The 19,712-nt window shown below is 56.2% G+C and overlaps 1 protein-coding gene and 1 non-coding gene across 6 annotated transcripts; both read left to right on the forward strand.

Moving 5' to 3' along the window:
* The first annotated feature begins 1,117 nt into the window (after nucleotides 1-1,117).
* On the forward strand, nucleotides 1,118-1,191 carry TRNAN-GUU (transfer RNA asparagine (anticodon GUU)). Its single transcript has one exon. It is a non-coding gene; the product is annotated as a tRNA-Asn (tRNA).
* Nucleotides 1,192-4,925: 3,734 nt separating this feature from the next.
* PCGF2 (polycomb group ring finger 2) lies at nucleotides 4,926-19,509 on the forward strand. 5 transcript variants are annotated; one of them, XM_008012910.3, is made up of 10 exons: nucleotides 4,926-5,039; nucleotides 12,972-13,123; nucleotides 13,732-13,828; nucleotides 14,164-14,219; nucleotides 14,303-14,353; nucleotides 14,560-14,668; nucleotides 14,824-14,878; nucleotides 14,971-15,066; nucleotides 17,250-17,330; nucleotides 17,812-19,509. In XM_008012910.3, the coding sequence occupies exons 2-10, from the start codon at nucleotides 13,012-13,014 to the stop codon at nucleotides 18,187-18,189; spliced, it is 1,035 nt and encodes a 344-aa protein (XP_008011101.2). In that variant the 5' UTR covers nucleotides 4,926-5,039; nucleotides 12,972-13,011; the 3' UTR covers nucleotides 18,190-19,509. The 5 variants fall into 5 exon arrangements, with proteins under 5 accessions (XP_008011101.2, XP_072861455.1, XP_037849744.1 ...); XM_073005354.1 differs by lacking the exon at nucleotides 4,926-5,039 and adding an exon at nucleotides 5,097-5,357; XM_037993816.2 differs by lacking the exon at nucleotides 4,926-5,039 and adding an exon at nucleotides 5,734-5,749.
* Nucleotides 19,510-19,712: the final 203 nt, after the last annotated feature.

Raw genomic sequence — 19,712 nt, forward strand, 5'->3', positions numbered from 1 at the left:
ACCAGTTCAGGTAGTTTGGTTGCAAAGTCGAAACGGAGGCGGGAAAAGCGGAAGTGAAAAGTCACTGTGGGTGCGGAAGAGGCTTGCAACACGGTGCATAGTGGGATCTCGGCGGACCTGACTCGGGACTGGGGGCGGAGCCTGCGCGCACGTGGGCTGGTGAAACTGGGCTTAGGGGGCTGCGTCCCCAGCTGAAGGGGCACCGTGACGCTTATCACCGTGATGTATGAGTTCGTCCTATTAGTCGTACTAGCTTATTTATTCACTCCAGAAATCCTTACGTTTACTGTGTACCAGGCACTTGCCTAGGCTCTGAATAGTCACTGGCCCACAACAGTGCCTGGTATATACGAGGCGCCCATTAAATGTAAATTTAATGATGCAGGTGGGAAGTGGAAGGCGTCGCGGGTAGGCGTCGTGGGTATTCTGCGGCTGCAGGGGTTCAGCTGCGAAGGGGAGTTTGGAAGCCCAAGGCTGTTCTGATTTGGGGGACTTCCTGCGCGCCGACTTCACGTATCCTCAATCTCAGGTCACCCTAAAAAATTGTGTTCCGGCTGGGCGCGGTGGCTCAAGCCTGTAATCCCAGCACTTTGGGAGGCCGAGACGGGCGGATCACGAGGTCAGGAGATCGAGACCATCCTGGCTAACCCGGTGAAACCCCGTCTCTACTAAAAAATACAAAAAACTAGCCGGGCGAGGTGGCGGGCGCCTGTAGTCCCAGCTACTCGGGAGGCTGAGGCAGGAGAATGGCGTAAACCCGGGAGGCGGAGCTTGCAGTGAGCTGAGATCCGGCCACTGCACTCCAGCCTGGGCGACAGAGCAAGACTCCGTCTCAAAAAAAAAAAAAAAAAAAAAAGGATGTTCCGGGCCTCTCCACGTTTGAGGTAGAACCCGAGGACAGCCAGAGTCGACCTCTCGCCAAGCCAATGGAGGAAGAGGGTGCACGTCCCACGTCCTCTCCTCCCAAGCCCTTTCGTCCCCCTCCCCCATCAGGATCCTTCCCTTTCTCCCCCGGGTTCCACTTATTTCGCCCGATGGCGGCATCTCTTAACGGCGTCTGCACCGTCCAGGCTCGCTCCCATTGACTCGGCTCACCACCCCGCCAGCAATCGTCGCGGTCTCTGTGGCGCAATCGGTTAGCGCGTTCGGCTGTTAACCGAAAGGTTGGTGGTTCGAGCCCACCCAGGGACGCTGTGGTTTTTTTTTGTCTTTTGGGTTTTGTTCCCCCCGTCCCCCGAAGATAAAAACCTAAGCCTTTTACTCAAAAGCCAAATTTTTTTTTTTTTTTTTTTTTTTTGAGACAGAGTCTCGCGCTGTCGCCCAGGCTGGAGTGCAGTGGCGGGATCTCAGCTCACTGCAAGCTCCACCTCCCGGGTTTGCGCCATTCTCCTGCCTCAGCCTCCCGAGTCGCAGGGACTACAGGCGCCCGCCACTTCGCCCGGCAATTTTTTGTATTTTTTAGTAGAGACGGGGTTTCACCATGTTAGCCAGGATGGTCTCGATGTCCTGACCTCGTGATCCGCCCGTCTCGGCCTCCCAAAGTGCAGGGATTACAGGCTTGAGCCACCGCGCCCGGCCTCAAAAGCCAAATTTTGCATAGAAATGGCAGCAGCAATACTTTTTCTAGGAGAATCACTGTTCTTGAAAATTCTTTGCTGCTCAGTCAATAATGGGATAATTTCTCCAGCACTTCCCTCCACACCCCCCACCCCGCCTCCAAGCTGGATGGCAGGAAACCTAAAGACAGGTTTTTGTTTCACTGTGCAAGGAACATGTTTCAGGATGCATTTTTTCGTAGGATTAGGAATGAATTTACAGTGGAGGTTCGACAGTTGTTTATTGTCTGCCTCAATCGATATTACAATCTCCAAATACTACATTTGGAAGGGAAGGGAATGAGAGAGAGACACAGAGAAACAGGTATGAAGAGAAACAAAGATGAGAAAGGGAGAACATTGTTGTGATACAGGGAAAGAAGGGACATGACAGAGAACTAGGCAGGGTGAGTGCGGAAGACCCCAAGACAGAGAGAGGGACAATAGACACATTTAAAGTGAGAAGCATCAGAAAAGAAAGGAAAACAATACTTTTTTTTCCCCTAGAACTACACAGAGAAGTGGGGGAGGAGGATGTGGAAAGAGAAGCAGAAACTGACCAAGGACCTTGTTTGGGGGAGATAAAAGGTATAAAGGACACAGAGGTAAAGACGTTCCGGAAAGCATTAGAGGAGCCGCCCTCTCCTGTCTCGTCACCATTTTTAAAGGGATCTGATCCTCGCAATAGCTCTTGGTATATGCTGGAGATAATTGCCTAGATTTCCCGCGTTCCTGTCCTCTGCGAGCCTCTAGACTGTGACAGACACTGTGACTCTTCTGATGCACTTGTCAGCTAGAGGACCGCGTGAGATGCAAACACAAAATCAAGGGGCGCCTAATGTTTGCCGAGGCGCATTCCTGGGCGCGGTGGGAGCCTCGACCTTTGTGGAGGAGAATGTGCAAAGCACTCTTAAGCAGTTCTCATAGACACTTGGTCTCTGCAGATTCGGCTCAAAGGAGGCCTCTTGTGGAAGCCTACCCAAGTACTCACTCACTCTTAGCGCTCACATCAGAAGCGGTGGGCGCTTAAAGGGACAGGCTGTGTGTCCCTCAGGGTTTGCACCCACCGGCCTGTGAGCACCCCGCGCAAAAGCCAGGCTCTTGTGCCCTGAGTCCCCAGTTCCTAGCGCAGCATTTGACACTGGCACATGACAGGTGCTTCTCTGTGGGCTAGCAGTAGAACAAAAGACTAGAAAACTCTTCCGATGTGGGAGGAGCTGGTCAGAAGGTTCTCCTGAGAAACCAGAAAGGCCAGGAATGTGGGGACTAGTCATCAAGGACGCAAAAGATGAAAATGGAGTTTTAGTGGGTAACGGGGTCTTAGCACACTCCTCTCTAGCCGTTCTCTCCTGTCTGGCGCTTAACAACCGAGGAATAAGTGGATGGACCTCGGTGGCCCCTCGGGAAGCCCTCCAGGATTCATGGGCCGCAGAGGAACGTCAACCTCCTTCCCACTGGCTGATAATGCCCCGAGGGGGCAGCCCCTAGGTGTCCGTGTGGTTGGTGGGTGGGATCCAGATCTCCGCAAAGGCCCTGTTACGGGTTTCTCTTGTTCGGGGTCTTGTAGCCAGAGAGGGGCGGCTGCCTGGGAGTCCCTGCCGCGCTCCCCTCCCGGCAGAGCGAGTGGATGCGCGTTTTCCCTGGCAGAGTCCAGGATGCCGGCGACACATTTGCCCTGGGAACAGTGGGCGGGTCCCCTTTCCTCTGGGGCCGGTGAACTCGCCTCTTCGCCTGCAGGCTTGGGAGCAGGTGACCGGATCTTCCCTTGGCCCTTCTCCCGCCGGTTCTCGGACCACTCCCTCTGGAAGGAAGTCTCTCCGCCCTTCCTCTTCCTCCCCGCCCCCGTCCCGCTGTTGTGGCTGCAGGCTCAAGCTGGGGTCACTCGGCGGCCAGAGGGCGAAAGCATTCAGCCGGGGCCCCCAGTTTCGGGGCTGCCTTGTCTGCGAGCAGCGAGGGAAGAAGAGGCAGGCGCTCCAAAACTGGGCGAAGATTCCTTTCCCAATTTCTAACTCGAGCCTCCCACCGTCAGTGCGCTTAATGGCGCTACTGGCCGGATGGATAATCAAGCTCTCTGGAGGGACAGACGCGGCCGCCATCCCTAATAAATCGTGAATAAGGAATGAGCGAATCGACTGTCCTCATGAGGCCCGCGGGCGTCCAGTAACGCAGTATCGATTCGCTTCCCCGGCGCCGGCCTCACCGCTCCTCCCGGCGTTTCCAAGCCTCCCTCCTCGTTCTCTCCCTCCGGCCGGAGCCACTGAGGACCGGAGCCCCAGCACCAGGTGGAGCCGGGGCGCCGGTGGGAGTCGAGCCCAGCCGTCTTGGCGCTTGCCCGACTCTCCCGCCCGCGCCGAGGGAGGCGCACAGGCAGCGCGCAGCGCAGGGCGCGAGCGAAAAATGCGGGAATCGGCGCCAGGCAGGAGAAAAGGCGCGGGCCCACCTTCCAGCCCGGCGCCTCGTTTCCTAGTCCAGTGTGGCCTCTCGCTTTCGGCCGGATTGTGTCCCAGGCCCGGAGCCTGAGTTACCGTCCTCAGCAGGCCTCCATTCTTCTCTGCCCGAGCACGCCGGGGGCGCAGCCTCCGCCAGAGCGACCCGAGCCCCCGGCGGCGAGACCCCTAACCCGGCCTCAGCCCGCACCTCCACTCCCCTCTCGCGATTGCTCCCTGCCAGGCGCCCAGGCTGGATCCCGGTGCGCCGCTTTTCGGGGCCAGCGCCCCTGCCGCCGAGGGGGCAAAGAGAGCGGGTAGGACACGCTCCCCCTCCCAGATGCAGTTATTAATTTTAAGGCAGTGTCACTTGGAGTGAATGAAAATCGCTCGGACGCGTGGCTGAAGCGTCGCGTCCTCCGCCGGAGCCTCGCGCCCTTTGCCCTAGGCCAGGACGTGGAGGACCGCGGGCCACCTTTCAGCCCAGTCCCCATTTCACCATTTTCCAGGCGCCCCAGCTATGGGTGGGCATCACAGGGTCAGTGGGGGGAACCCATATTTTGAGGGGAGGGGGATGACTGCGGAAGGTAACAGAAGAGAATCCATCCTCCGGGGTCGGGGGGGCCGCGTGGGAAGGGAGGGGTCTCGTCCTGGCTGGGGGCCCGGCACCCGGTGGCTGGGAGCGGCCGCGCCAGCCTCCCCCTCCTCTTCCCCTCTCTGCCAGCATCCTGAAGGAATGAGGTCACGTGGGTGAGTGGTGGGCGGGACCTACTCTTGTCTGGAGGAAAAAAGCCATTTTGTCTCCCCCCAACACTCCGGTCCCTCCCCTCCCCCCTCGGTCCCCTCCCCTCCCCTCTCTCCCTCCCACCCCAAGCCGCTTTCACAAACTCCTTTCTTACCGTAGGTTTCTCCCCTCCCGCCGCCCGGGCGAGCGACACGGCTGCGGCCCCCCCTCCCCTCCCTTCCCTCCCTCCCTCCCATCCCCCCCTCCCCGAGACCCACCGGACCCCGAACCCAGGTAAGTGGAGCAGACTCCCCCTTCCTTTCCCTCTCCTGGCCTGTAACCCTCTGGGGATTGGAATGGGGGGCCGGCCGTTCTTTGCAAGCCCGGGTGAGAGGGGGAGGCTCTGAGCCGATCCTGCCCTCGCACCCCCCGCTCCTCGTCAGCCCCTAGCCCAGCTTGCCCCGTCCGCCTTTCTTTCTCCCTTTTTTCTGTCCCTTTTTCCCTTTCCTCTCTTCCAAGATGGCCGAAACGGGCTCCCCCTCTTAACGATTTGGCTTCTCCCTCGACCACCACCTCTTTGTGCAGCAGCCCCCGGGCAGACCCTGTTCCGAGGTAGCGAGAGGGAAGGTCCGGGGCAGCCGGGAGGGCTTGCGGGCTGCGCGCTGGGTTGGGTCGCCGCTCCCCACGAGCCAAAACCGCCCCTTGCTCTGCCCTATCTGCCCCCTTTTCCGTCTGAGCAGGGGACCCTCTCCCATGGGCACTGGGGCGTCGTGGACGCGCAGGGACTTGGGGCCGGCAGAAGGGGATGTGCTTTGGGGCGGCCGCGAGGCCGGGGGAGGGCGCCCTTCCCCGCCCGGGCCCGGGTCCTCTCGGGCACCTCCCCCAGCCGGTCCCCGCTCCCCGTCCCGGCGCCGGCGCCCCGCCCCCTCCCTGAACCACCTCAGCAAAGCCTCCCTCCCGAACACCCCTCCCGCGGCCCCGCGGAAAGTTTGGCCCTAGGGAAGGTAGGAGCGGCTACCTGGTAACTGGGGTTCCTGATCCTTGAACATGGGCTCCTGGGGAAGCCCGGGCAGAGGGGGTAGAATGGGGATGGAGGGAAATTTATCGCAATATTTCCCATCGCCATCGGAAGCAGGGGGGTCCGCTAAACTGGCCCCCATTCCCCTGGGACGCCCAGCCACCCCACCCTCCGCACGCCCTCCTGCTGCTAGCTCTGAGGGCGTGGGACCCCCGGGCAAGCAGACAGCCACTGCCTGTCTCCACGGTGGGCCCAGGCATGTCCCTCGCCCTCCCCCACTGCCCCTGTCTGCCCGTAATCGCTCCGGTTGGCTTGAGGTGGGAGGAGGCGACCTGGAGGCGGGTTAATTTGCCAGTGAATATTGTGGAAGTGTTACCCAGCGCTTCCCGAGATCTTTGTCCCTCAGTGTCCCCCACGCTTCCTCAGGCTCCCCAGAGCTCTCTGTGTCGAGGGGAGGGCTGTCTCCTGGTTGTCCCCTCTCCGCTCTGTTCTGATGCCTCTTCCTCTGGGACCTCTGGCAGTTTCTGTTCCTGAAACTTTAATTTCTCTCCTCCCTCCCCCTCCACTCTGGTCCAAGGTGTTATTACTTGGAGCATAAAGCCAGCCCTGTTGCAGCTTTTTGGTGGGAAGGTTTTCCCACGAGCTCCTCTGGTTGGTGGTTGGGGGATTGAGGCTTTAGAACTGTCTTTGGAATGAAGCAGGAAACCGACCCCAGGATCCAGACCGTGTGTAGCTGGGTAGGGTTCAAGTTGAAGTCTTGGGGGTTGGGCAGGAAGGGGGACTCTGCTGCCCCTGGCCTTGCCTGGGAGATCTTGGTTGATGGAGCTGTTGTCATGGGAATGGACAGAGCCCGAACAGGAAGAGGGTACAGCTTTGTGCAGGTCAGATGCCCACTGCAGCCCTTCAGCCTCTGGTCCCCAGAGCTGACGTTGGAAGCTGAACTGCCTTTGTTACTGGAAGACTTACATTATAATTTACCCTGGGTGGACCAGGGGTGTACAAAAGGTTAGTGTGTGTTTGCAGAGTCTGGTTCCAGGCAGGGATGTTAGGCTGTGTGCTTCTAGGTTGGGGGTGGATGTGGATGGCTCCTGCATCTAGTGAGGATGGGCCTGGCTCTGGTCTGGCTGTGATTGTGTGTGTATGTGTGTGTGTCGGGGGTGGGGGTCGTGTCATGTCTATCTGGCCTTGTGTGTATTGAGTGTGAGAGGTGGAGGGGGGTGTGTCTGGCTGTATGTGTGTGTATCTGGCAATGTGTATATTTTGGGGTTTTGCCTGTTTGATCTTAGGGAGTTGAGAGGAGAGGGAGGAAGGGAGGGTTGAGTAAGCCCAGCTTCAGGAGGCCCTTTTCAATGCATGGTGGGGACAGGGGAGCAGATCTTTGTGTCATTGTCAAGGATTGGGGAAAGTTGGGAGGTTCACAGTGTCCCTAGGCAGACCCTCACGGCCCCAAACACAAATACAAGGGTCTTGTGCAGTTGGACCGATGAAGCTGGGAGAGAAACAGAGTCAGAAAATCCGGGGTCTGAGTCTTGATGCTGTACTCTGACTGGCTGGCTGTGCTTCTCTGCAGCCTCTGTTTCCCCATGTGTACCATGGAAGTGGGGTAAGGTGATTAACGGGTGCCTCTTCTTCCTGCCTCAAGGCAGGAGTCTATGCTGATGGTCATGTTTGGGCCAGACTGACTCCCTCCTAGATGGCGGCCCACTGAGTGGTCTTCCCGCCACTCCAGGGAGCTGCCCTTCTTCCCTCCCACCTGCTGGGATGAAGCCAGGCATTACTGCTTTAGATGAGTGAGGAGCCTGGCCAGGTGCCAGGATGTTAAAAGCACTGGGGTGGGAGTCAGGCACTTTCTTGTCACAGGACTGTCACTGCTTTGCTTTGTGACCTTCGACAAGTCACATCTGAGTGTGCTCATCTGTAAAATGAAAGGATTGAACAGGTGCTTCTTTTTTTTTTTTTTTTTTTTTTTTTGAGATGGAGTCTCACTCTGTCACCCAGCCTGGAGTGCAATGGCGTGGTCTCCACTCACTGCAACCTCCACCTCCCAGGTTCAAGCAATTCTCTGGCTCATCTTCCTGAGTAGCTGGGATTACAGGCACCTGCCACCATGCTCAGCTAATTTTTGTATTTTTCGTTTGTTTGTTTTTTTGAGACAGAGTCTCGCTCTGTTGCCCAGGCTGTAGTGCAGTGGCGCGGTCTCGGCTCACTGCAACCTCCGCCTCTTGGGTTCAAGCGATTCTCCTGCCTCAGCCTCCCGAGTAGCTGGGACTACAGGCGTGTGCCACCACACCCAAATAATGTTTTGTATTTTTAGTAGAGATGGGGTTTCACCATCTTTGCCAGCCTGGTCTTGAACTCCTGACCTCATGATCCAGCCACCTTGGCCTCCCAAAGTGTTGGGATTACAGGTGTGAGCCACCGCGCCCAGCCAAACAAGGTGCTTTCTAAGAGCCCTTTCACCTCTGCAGTTCTAGACATCTGGATGTGACCTTGAGTGACTTTTCCTAAGACCTGGAGACATGGCCGGGCGCGGTGGCTCAAGCCTGTAATCCCAGCACTTTGGGAGGCCGAGACGGGCGGATCACGAGGTCAGGAGATCAAGACCATCCTGGCTAACCCGGTGAAACCCCGTCTCTACTAAAAAATACAAAAAAAAATCTAGCCGGGCGAGGTGGCGGGCGCCTGTAGTCCCAGCTACTCGGGAGGCTGAGGCAGGAGAATGGCGTGAACCCGGGAGGCGGAGCTTGCAGTGAGCTGAGATCCGGCCACTGCACTCCAGCCTGGGCGACAGAGCGAAACTCCGCCTCAAAAAAAAAAAAAAAAAAGACCTGGAGACATTCTAGTGAGGGAGTGGGGCTGATTTCATTTGAAGGCAGGCACAGCAGAGAGAACTATGGCATCGGAGAAGCACAGGGGCCTTGACTGGGAGACCCACTGTTTCCACAGGGGACCATGAAGAAGTGAGAGAGGCCTAAATTGCAGGGTGGATTCCAGAAAGACACTGGTTAAAATGGAGAGATGGGTCTGGGTGCGGTGGCTCATGCCTGTAATCCCAGCAGTTTGTGAGGCCAAGGCAGGCAGATCACTTGAGGCCAGGAGTTGGAGGCCAGCCTGGCCAACATGGTGAAACCCTGTCTCTACTAAAAATAAAAAAATGAGCCAGGTGTGGTGGTGGGAGCCTGTGTTCCCAGGTACTTGGGAGGTTGAGGCAGGAGAATCGCTTCAATCCAGGAGGCAGTGGTTGCAGTGAGCTGAGATCTCACCACTGCCCTCCAGCCTGGGAGACAGAGCGAGACTCCATCTCAAAAAAAAAAAGAGAGAGAGAGAGATGGTGGTGTTTTCTTAGCAGAGGTCTTTAAGGATTGGGAAAGACAAGTGCCAGGCTTGAATGGCAAGGAGGGGTCAGGGTTGGATGCTGGGTGCTGAGCAGGCTCCTTTCTTGCCACAGTAGCAATAGCCAGACCCAGGGCCTAAGGGTCACACACACCCTTGCAAAGACAATGGCAGAAGATACTGAAGGGCGTGGCTTCTGCTTGGGGAAAAGTGGTGTTAGAGGTGGAGACACTGCTCAAGTCCAGGGAGAGGGTGGACACACAGTTGGGACTGACCTGTTAAAGCCCCTGAGCTCTGCAGAGGCCACTTCCAAAGGCACTTGGCCTCCCCTTTCTGTTTCTTGGGATCTGTGTCTCCCACTCTTTCTCTCTCAAGTTCTTCCCATCTCCCAGCCTCTTCCTCAAAGTAATGACAGCTGAATTTCCAGCCACCCATCACCCCTTTTCCCTCACCTTCCCACAACACACCAGCCAGTGCAGCGGGGGAGGAACTGGGTGTCAGGAATTCGGGGCCTGGGGCCTCCTGGGGTGGGGAGATGGGGAGAGGGTGCTCTAGGGAGACAGAGCTCCTGTTTACATTGCTCTTGGCACCTGCTGGCAGGGACCTGCAGGTAACCATGGCAATCAGGTGAGGAGCCAATCAGTGCTTCTCGCCACCCCCAGCCCCAGAGGTAACAGTCAGAACCTGTGGGGATGGAGTGGGGGGAGCAGGGAGTGTAGCAAGGGGCTTATTTTCTTAAACTGGAGAAGGAACAGTGTTTCATTCAGTCAGCACCGCCTTGGGCCTCGGTCTAGAAAGGGTCCTGAGGAATAGGCTGGGGCTGAATTCTCAGAAATGCTCAGGGAAGTGATTGGGTGAGGGGCACAGCCATTCGCAGTGTGGGGCTCCTGGCTGTGGGGTCCTTAAGAGCAAGTGTCAGCCGGGTGTGTTGGCTGACACCTGTAATCCCAACACTTTGGGAGGCGAGACAGGCGGATCACTTGAAGCCAGGAGTTCAAGACCAGGCTAACCGACATGGCGAAACCCCATCTCTGTTTATAAAAAAAAAATATATATATATATACAAAAATTAGCCAGGTGTGGTAGCATGCGCCTGTAATTCCAGAAGGCGGAGGCATGAGAATCACTTGAACCCGGGAAGTAAAGGCTGCAGTGAGCCAAGATCGCACCACTGTACTTCAGCCTGGGCAACGGAGCAAGACTGTCTCAAAAAAAAAAAAAAAAAGAGCAAGTGTCTGTTCTGAAAATACAGCGAGTGTGTGAATGAGGTGGCTTGGGCGGTGTGAAGTGTGCGGAGCCTATGTGTTTACGTGTATGTGTGTGTACGCGTGCACATGTATATGAGGGTGAACGGGAGAAAGATGAGGGCATGCGATTTACCCCAGCAACAGAGACCCCAGGCGTTATCAGAGCTCAGCACCAGCATGTTTGTTGGTGGCTCTGCACACACACATAGATGCATCTGGACACACACATGACTGACAGGCAGGCACAGGAAGTACCTTTCTTTGGAGGCCCAGATGGCACGTACACATGATGGATATTACACACGCACAGAGAGACAGCCACTTGGATTGTTCTCTCCTCTGGATGGTTGTAATAATATTTGGGCATCTTGCCAGGGACAGGGTTACTATGGAAACGACCAAACAGTGGAGTAGCCAGCAGCTTTCTGCGTAATTGCAAAGGGGGGACCCATGCAGGGAGGGCTGGCCGAGGCCACTCTGCGTGGGGTGGGAACCCCTCTCCCTTCTCAGATCCCTGGGGCCGCATCCTCTCTGCTGTGTCTCTGGGCTTGCCGTGGGACTGTCTCTGGGCTTGCCATGGGACTGTCTCTGGGCTTGCCGTGGGACTGGCTTGTTCCCCTCTGTCTGCCCTGTAACCTGGTGTCTCTCCCACGTGTGGCCTTTGTGTCTCTGCATCTCTTTCTGTCTCTGGCCAGGTTCCCTGAGCCTCTGTTGGCTGGCTGGGTGCTGGCCAGACTCATCCTGGGGTCTCTATAGAAACTGCTGATCCCGGCTGTGAATTTCTTGTCCTAGAAAACTCAGTGTGGTGGCTTTAGAAATCTTTCTGGAAAGGAGAGAAGGGTGTGCGTATGTTGTAAAGGAGCTGTTGGGGCTTGGCCTCTTCCCAAGCCCCACCCTTGGGCTTTTACTCTGGGAAAGAGGAGGGAGGGGCTGTCCCTTCCAGGTGCAGGTTTGGTTTGATTTCTTTACCAAGAAGGAAGCACAGTGGCCAATCCAGAGCTGGACTTTTCACCTCTCCGGACCCTGCCTGGGCCTGGCTGGTGTCGGGCAGGCGGTCTGGGCACAGAGCACTTTCTGCCCAGCTTTGGCAGGCATCTGTGAGAGCCTGTGGTTTGTCACTGGACAGCCTGTGAACAGGTGGCAGAGGCGTCACCAGGGCAGGAGACAGCGGGAGAGTAACAGTGACCATGTGGGGGGAATTCCTGCAGTGTGCATGAAAGGGGGGTTCCTGGACCCTGTGTGCTTGTGGGCAGGGAGCACTCATGCAGGGGGCTGTCCATCAGGGGCACTGGGAAGGATTCCTGTGGCAGGGGTATAGCCTTTTTGCCTAAACTCTTTGAGTCCAGGGCTAGGGCTGGAGCTGTGCATTCCCAGCTTCAGGCATGTAAGGACCCTCTCTGTTCCCTGCCTGAGTCCCAGGCCTGGAAGCCAAATGGTCAGCGTATGGTGGATGCTCTGGGAGCAGCCTATATTTGGCAGACTTTAGAGGAGGGAGGTGCCCCAAAACCTAGGCTGGATGCGGAGCCAGAAGCACAAGTGATGGCTGTGGCCTTCTAACTTAGGGTAGCCTGTGCCCATGGTGTTTCCAGGGAAGCCTTCTTGGAGGAGGAGTGAATGGATGGAGTAGATAGGAGGCTGGGATCAAGTCTGAAGCCCTGCACCTGGGTGGAGGGGTTGAGGGAGTGAGGATAACTTATTTTTCCCTTCTTCTGTTCCTTGAAGTTTCAGGCCAGTGACTGATTTATCTGAGTTTCCTCCTAGTTCCTAGGATGCTTTAAATGTGGACCATGTGAGTGAATACGGATTGGGATTGGGGAGTTTTGTTTTTGTTTTTCTTTTTTAGACAGAGTCTCGCTCTGTCGCCCAGGCTTGAGTGCAGTGGCATAATCACGGCTCACTGCAGCCTCAACCACTCAGGCTCAAGGGATCACGTGAGGCAGGAGGATCCTCCTGCTGTGGCCTCCCAAAATGCTGGGATTACAGACATGAGCCACTGCACCCGGCCTGGGATAGGAGAGAGTTTAAAAAGCCCTCTTCTCTTCCATTTTCCTGCCTCCTCACATTCTCTGAGGAGTTGGGCAGTACATCCTGTGGCCTAACTTCAATCTTTCCTCCTGTTCCCCAGAGGGAGCCTGATCTTGTTGCTCAAGGCTGTGTGACTCTCCAGAGCCTGGGCACCCAATGAACACACAGAGGGGGCCAGAAAGAACCAGCCGCATGTACGCCCCCAGCCCACCCTGAAGGCAGAGAAGGGTCTTGGGCTCAGGGAGAGATGTGCTGGGAGGTGTGGAGTGAAGTGTGGGAGGGGCTGCCGAGGCTCTGGGTTTCTTTTTTTTTTGTTTTTTGAAACGGAGTCTCGCTCTGTCGCCCAGGCTGGAGTGCAGTGGCTCAATCTCGGCTCACTGCAAGCTCCGCCTCCCAAATAGCTGGGACTACAAGCGCCCGCCAGCACCCCCGGCTAATTTTCTGTGTTTTTAGTAGAGACGAGGTTTCACCATGTTAACCAGGATGGTCTTGATCTCCTGACCTCGTGATCTGCCTGCCTCGGCCTCCCAAAGTGCTAGGATTACAGGTGTGAGCCACCACGCCCGGCCAACTCTGGGTTTCTGATTCCACTTTGTTTCCCAGGGCAACGCTCCCCAGTCCCCCCACCCCCGACCCTGGAATCATGCATCGGACTACACGGATCAAAATCACAGAGCTGAACCCCCACCTCATGTGTGCCCTCTGTGGGGGGTACTTCATTGACGCCACCACTATCGTGGAGTGCCTGCATTCCTGTGAGTTGGGGGGAGGGGAGCTGCTCAGGGTGGGCAGCCTCTGTGCCCAGATTGGGGTGGGCATGGCCTGAGGAAGGTAGCACACAAACCCTTGCCTTGAAGAGCCAGCGTGCTCACGTGTCTGCTGGGAATCCTCAAGTCACAGAGGGCCTACCTTGCAGGGGCAACTGGGTGTGGGGCATCGGCCCAGAAGTTCATTTCAAGGACTTGCATCTGAAATCTTAGCTCTTTCTTGAAATGACTGAAATTGTATGCCCTGAAGATGCAGACACCCCTTGTTTGTACTGTGGGCTTGGCAGCAAGGGGGTGAGACCCAGGGGCATCTTGAACAGGCTGGCTTTTGTCCTCCACTCCATCGGGGAGCTTGGGACTGAGGGCTGACCTTCTGCGTTGTACGTGACACTGGCCTGTCTCACACAAGATCCAGCTTCCCTCAACAATGCACAGGGATAGGTGCCACACGTGCAAAACACACATTGCCACGTTGGGCCTCGGAGCAGGGACAGGGTGGAGGCGAAGAGATATCTGAGTCTGAGCAGAGGGCGGGGAGGCTGGTCCTGGGATTGGAAGGCGACTCTGACTCTCCTCCCTCTCTCCACACCCCCAAGTCTGCAAAACCTGCATCGTGCGCTACCTGGAGACCAACAAATACTGCCCCATGTGTGATGTGCAGGTCCATAAAACCCGGCCGCTGCTGAGCATCAGGTAGGCTTGGCACCGCACTCCTGCCCCCGCCACCCTCTGGGTCAGCCTCCCCCATCCCTCCCACACTCTGTGCTTCCTTCAGCCAAGGCGGCAGGTGTGGGAGAAGCACGGCGTGTGGACTTGGGCTACTCCCCTCCCTTGGGGTTGCATTTGGCTCGTCATAGGCTGAGGCATACTAGAGGGTCAAAGACCAGACCCACAGGGATCCCAATGCCTGGGCACTGGGTCTCAGAAAGGGAGTGGGTAGAGAGGTCCCATGACTGGGAGAGCAGGGTGAGGTCAGAGCAGTTCTCTGGAGAGCGCATTGCTGATACACCCTGTCCATTTTTCCTCAGGTCTGACAAAACCCTTCAAGACATTGTCTACAAATTGGTCCCTGGGCTTTTTAAAGGTATCTGCACACCATTCCTCCTCCTGCCCACCGACCCCATTTCCCAACCCATGGCCCTGTCCTCATCCGCTGCCTTCTTCCAGATGAGATGAAACGGCGGCGGGATTTCTATGCAGCATACCCCCTGACAGAGGGTGAGTGTGCTCGCATCTGTTTGTGTGTGCATGGGCGTGCCTGGGACCATGTAGGTGTGTAGTGTTACCAGTCACCCTCTGACCTCCTCGGCGCACACCTCCCCAGAAGGTGGCCCGGCTCACCTGGCCGAGTTCATGATCCCTGGGTCCTTGGCGGGCTCCCTTCTTCCATCCTCCACCAACCCAAGAGCTCTCTCCTTCTGCAGTCCCCAACGGCTCCAATGAGGACCGCGGCGAGGTCTTGGAGCAGGAGAAGGGGGCTCTGAGCGATGATGAGATTGTCAGCCTCTCCATCGAATTCTACGAAGGTGCCAGGCAAGTCCGGCCCAGGCTGGCCCCTTCTGGGCTCCTAGGTTGGGTCACCCCTTCTCCCACCCAGGGCCCTCTGGATGTGTCCATTGAGGGACCATCCTCCTGGGTCTCCTGGTTCTTCCTGGTTCTTCCTAGCATCATTCTTTCTCCATCCCCAGGGACCGGGATGAGAAGAAGGGCCCCCTGGAGAATGGGGATGGGGACAAAGAGAAAGTGAGTGCTGGGGCCTGCCCAGGACTGGAACGTGGGCTGGGAGGGAGTGGCCTGGGGTGGATCCCTTACCATGGGTGCCTGTGCCCCAACAGACAGGGGTGCGCTTCCTGCGATGCCCAGCAGCCATGACCGTCATGCATCTCGCCAAGTTTCTCCGCAACAAGATGGATGTGCCCAGCAAGTACAAGGTGGGTCCCTGGGCCTTTCAAATAATGAGTGTCTGTATATGGGTGTGCATGCCAGCCATTGGTCAGGGCTGGCTAGGTGTCACCCAAGGCTTTCGTGGTTAACTGAACCCATATGTTAATAGAAGGGTGGTTGAAACCAAGATTAGGGGTTAGTCTGGGGGTGTTGAAGTAAGTGTGCAGTAGTGCATGGGACCAAGATGGTGTGTATGTGTGCATGTTGCACACTCGGAACTGTGGCAGAGATGAGTGCAAAAACGCAGGGCCTCCTCTGGGGCCAGTTGGCTGTGGAAAGGCTAGTCTGAAATTCCAGCAGAGCTCCAGGACATGACTTTTCAAGCTTGAATGTATATGTGTCCCCTGGAGATCTTGTTAAAATGCAGATTCTGATTTAGTAGATTCCTTCTTTTTTTTTTTTTTTTGAGATGGAGTCTTGCTATGTCACCAGGCTAGAGTGCAGTGGAGCGATCTCGGCTCACTGCAACCTCCGCCTCCCGGGTTCAAGTGATTCTCCTGCCTCAGCCTCCCAAGTAGGTGGGATTACAGGTGCCTGCCACCGCACCTGGCTAGTTTTTGTAGTTTTAGTAGAGACGGGGTTTCACCATGTTGGTCAGGCTGGTCTTGAACTCCTGACCTCGTGATTCACCCCACTCGGCCTCCCAAAGTACTGGGATTACCGGCGTGAGCCATGGCACCCGGCCAGATTCCATATTTCTAACAAGCTCCTAGCTACTGAAGGTCCACAGATCACACTTTAGAACAGTGGATCCTAAACTGTTGCCTGTTAAATCTCACAAGTTAACTCACAACTTACCAGTTAAGTCAGAATTTCTGGGGGTAAGATGCAAGCATTGATTTCTTGTTTTTGCTTTTTTTTTTTTCCCTCCGTCACCAAGGCTGGAGTGCAGTGGCATCATCTCGGCTCACTGCAACCTCCGCCTCCTGGTTTAAAGTGATTCTTGTGCCTCAGCCTCCCAAGTAGCTGGGACTACAGGTACATGCCACCACACCTGGCTAATTTTTGTATTTTTAGTATAGACAGGGTTTCACCATGTTGGCCAGTCTGGTCTCCAACTCCTGGCCTCAAGTGACCCACCCGCTTCAGCCTCCCAAAGCTCTGGGGTTACAGGTGTGAGCCACTGCACCTAGCCAGGCATTGGTGTTTTTTTGTTGTTTTCTTTTTTTTTTTTTGAGACAGAGTCTTGCTCTTGTTGCCCAGGCTGGAGTGCAATGGCAGGATCTTGGCTCACCGCAACCTCTGACCGCCCCAGGTTCAAGCGATTCTCCCGCCTCAGCCTCCCGAGTAGCTGGGATACAGGCATGCGGCACCATACCCAGCTAATTCTGTATTTTTAGTAGAGACCGGGTTTCTCCATGTTGGTCAGGCTGGTCTTGAACTCCTGACCTCTGGTGATCTGTCCGTCTTGGCCTCCCAAAGCTCTGGGATTACAGGTGTGAGCCACCACACCCGGCCTAGGCATTGGTGTTTTGTTGTTGTTGTTGTTGTTGTTGTTTTTTGAGACAAGACGGAACCTTGCTCTGTCACCCAGGCTGGAGTGCAGTGGAGCAATCTCGGCTCACTGCAAGCTCCACCTCCCGGGTTCGCGCCATTCTCCTGCCTCAGCCTCAGGAGTAGCTGGGACTACAGGCGCCTGCCACCACGCCCGGCTAATTCTTCGTATTTTTAGTAGAGACGGGGTTTCACCATGTTAGCCAGGATGGTCTCGATCTTCTGACCTCGTGATCCACCCGCCTTGGCCTCCCAAAGTGCTGGGATTACAGGCCTGAGCCACCGCACCCAGCCGGCATTGGTGTTTTTTAAAGCTCCCTGGGTGATTCCATTTTGCAGCTGGGAGTGAGAGCCAGAGTTCCAGGAGATCCCCCTGAGCCTTTCAGCTCCTCTGGGAGACCTGCCAGAGATAGGAGATCCAGACAGCTGTGTGCATGGTGGGACTGGGGGCTGCTAACAATAGGGGAGTCTTCTCTGGACCCCTTCCTGCCTGGTGGTCAGGAGTTATGTTGGAACAACTCTGACAGGGAAGTCAAATCCACAGTGAAACCCCAGAGAAATGAGGGACCATCTGCAAATCCACCCTTCCCATTGCCCCGCCTCCCAGTCCCCCACATTGGCAGCCTGGAGCCCCGAGCTAGCCAGGGCCATGGTGTCTTCCGCTTCCCTCCCCCAGGTGGAGGTTCTGTACGAGGACGAGCCACTGAAGGAATACTACACCCTCATGGACATCGCCTACATCTACCCCTGGCGGCGGGTGAGCCAGCGGGTGGGGCAGGCAGGGAGCAGACTCCCGCAGGGTCTGGCATTGGTCTGTGGCCACATGGGTCACCCTTCTCTAATCAGAGACAGTCCATCCCTTGTCCCATGAGCTGTGTGTCCAGGGTGGCTTGCTACAGCAGGTCAGCCTCTGGGCCATCTCTTGCGGATGACTTTCCACTCAGGAGACAAGGCTCCTTGGGCAAATGGCATTCCCCGATTTGGGGGCAGAAATAGGTGCTGGCAGCTGCCGTGTGTTTGCCTCCCTCTCTCCTCTCTGACAGAGTCTCTGCTTAGACCTTTTGCCTCTCTGGGTCTTCATGTGCCCTGTATCCTTGTCTCTCTCCTCTCCAAGACCCCATCCCATCCTTTTTTTCGTGTTTGGACATTGTGGGTTAAAGCTGGTGGCCCTCTAGTCGGCCTCTCTCTCCTGATACCTTCCCCTTCCCTGTCTCTCTCCTCGCCCCCTCTCCCCACAGAACGGGCCTCTTCCTCTCAAGTACCGTGTCCAGCCAGCCTGCAAGCGGCTCACCCTGGCCACGGTGCCCACTCCCTCCGAGGGCACCAACACCAGCGGGGCATCCGAGTGTGAGTCAGTCAGCGACAAGGCTCCCAGCCCTGCCACCCTGCCAGCCACCTCCTCCTCCCTGCCCAGCCCAGCCACCCCATCCCATGGCTCTCCCAGCTCCCATGGGCCTCCAGCCACCCACCCTACCTCCCCCACTCCCCCTTCGACAGCCAGTGGGGCCACCACAGCTGCCAACGGGGGTACCTCGAACTGCCTGCAGACACCATCCTCCACCAGCAGAGGGCGCAAGATGACTGTCAACGGCGCTCCTGTGCCCCCCTTAACTTGAGGCCAGGGACCCTCTCCCTTCTTCCAGCCAAGCCTCTCCACTCCTTCCACTTTTTCTGGGCCCTTTTTTCCACCTCTTCTACTTTCCCCAGCTCTTCCCACCTTGGGGGTGGGGGGCGGGTTTTATAAATAAATCTATATATATATGTACATAGGAAAAACCAAATATACATACTTATTTTCTATGGACCAACCAGATTAATTTAAATGCCACAGGAAACAAACTTTATGTGTGTGTGTGTATGTGTGGAAAATGGTGTTCATTTTTGGGGGGTCTTGTGTAATTTGCTCTTTTTGGGGGTACCTGGAGATGAACTGGATGGGCCGCTGGAGGCTCAGTGAAGCTCTGCACGGTCTTCGCTGTTTCCCAAGGCAGATGGTGTGTTGGGACCCCTTCAGCCCCAAAGCTTTAGGCACGATTCCAACTGGCTGCATATAGGAGTCAGTTAGAATTGTTTCTTTCCCCGTTTCTCTCCCCATCTTGGCTGCTGTCCTGCCTCTGACCAGTGGCTGCCCCCCGCATTGTTGAATGTCCAGAAATTGCTAAGAACAGTGCCTTTTACAAATGCAGTTTATCCCTGGTTCTGAGGAGCAAGTGCGGGGTGGAGGTGGCACCTGCATCACCTCCTACTCTTGCAGTGGAAACTTTGTGCAAAGAATACATAGTTCTGCCTCTTTTTTTTTTTTTTTCCCTGTGTGTGTGGCCTTTGCATCATTTATCTTGTGGAAAAGAAGATTCAGGCCCTGAGAGGTCTCAGCCCTTGGAGTTCCACTGTGGCTTTAGCATTGTGAAGCACTGCACCCCCACCGACCCTACCCTCACCCGGGAACCCTCACTAGCAGGACTGGTGGTGGAGTCTCACCTGGGGTCTAGAGTGGAAGTTGGGGTGGGTTAACCTCACACAAGCACAGACCCCAGACTTTGCCAAAGGCAAACAGCCTTCCAGTTGCCCCTCCACCCCCAGCTGAGGCCTGGTCACCTGGTCAGGACAGAGCAACTGCATCTAAAAGCACAAGAAGGCAGAAACCTGTAAGCTCTGACCCCACCCCCACCCCTTGAGAGGTCAGCAGACCACCTCCTTAGGGACAGACCCTGGCAGGTCCCTGCCCACCGAGATTTCCTCACGTGTGCATAGATCTGGGAGGAGACGGGAATCGAGACTCAAGATTCCATCACAGCCTAGGTGTGTGGGGTTGGGAGTCCCCTGATGGGCTTGTCTGTATTTACACCTTGTCCTGTGTCTGAGGTCCTGTGACTGTACCCTCCTCTGCCCTGGGACATCTGTATCTCTTGGCTTTGTAATAAATGCTGCATACTTTCTGAAGGCTGTAGTTCTTTGGGGTAGAGGGAAGAAGGGAAGGGTGCCTCTCATCTCTGGGTTCAGCCTGATTTGGGGACCCCATACTTAATGAATATGAACTGCCCTCTGCTGTGGCGACTGGTCAGGAGCCCCCAGCCCACAGACAGGTTGAAATCTGGAGTAGCAGGCAGCACGTGGGCCTCATAGCAATGACTACAGGACC

Source organism: Chlorocebus sabaeus, chromosome 16 (genome assembly GCF_047675955.1).
Source record: "Chlorocebus sabaeus isolate Y175 chromosome 16, mChlSab1.0.hap1, whole genome shotgun sequence".
Lineage (NCBI taxonomy): Eukaryota > Metazoa > Chordata > Mammalia > Primates > Cercopithecidae > Chlorocebus > Chlorocebus sabaeus.

Excerpts from the sequence above, each read along its gene's own strand:
- PCGF2 (XM_073005352.1), top strand. The coding sequence starts at position 12,525 with ATGAACACACAGAGGGGGCCAGAAAGAACCAGCCGCAT. Across the intron at positions 14,879-14,970 it reads GGGATGGGGACAAAGAGAAA|ACAGGGGTGCGCTTCCTGCG; the intron begins GTGAGTGCTGGG and ends GTGCCCCAACAG. Across the intron at positions 15,067-17,249 it reads ATGTGCCCAGCAAGTACAAG|GTGGAGGTTCTGTACGAGGA; the intron begins GTGGGTCCCTGG and ends TCCCTCCCCCAG.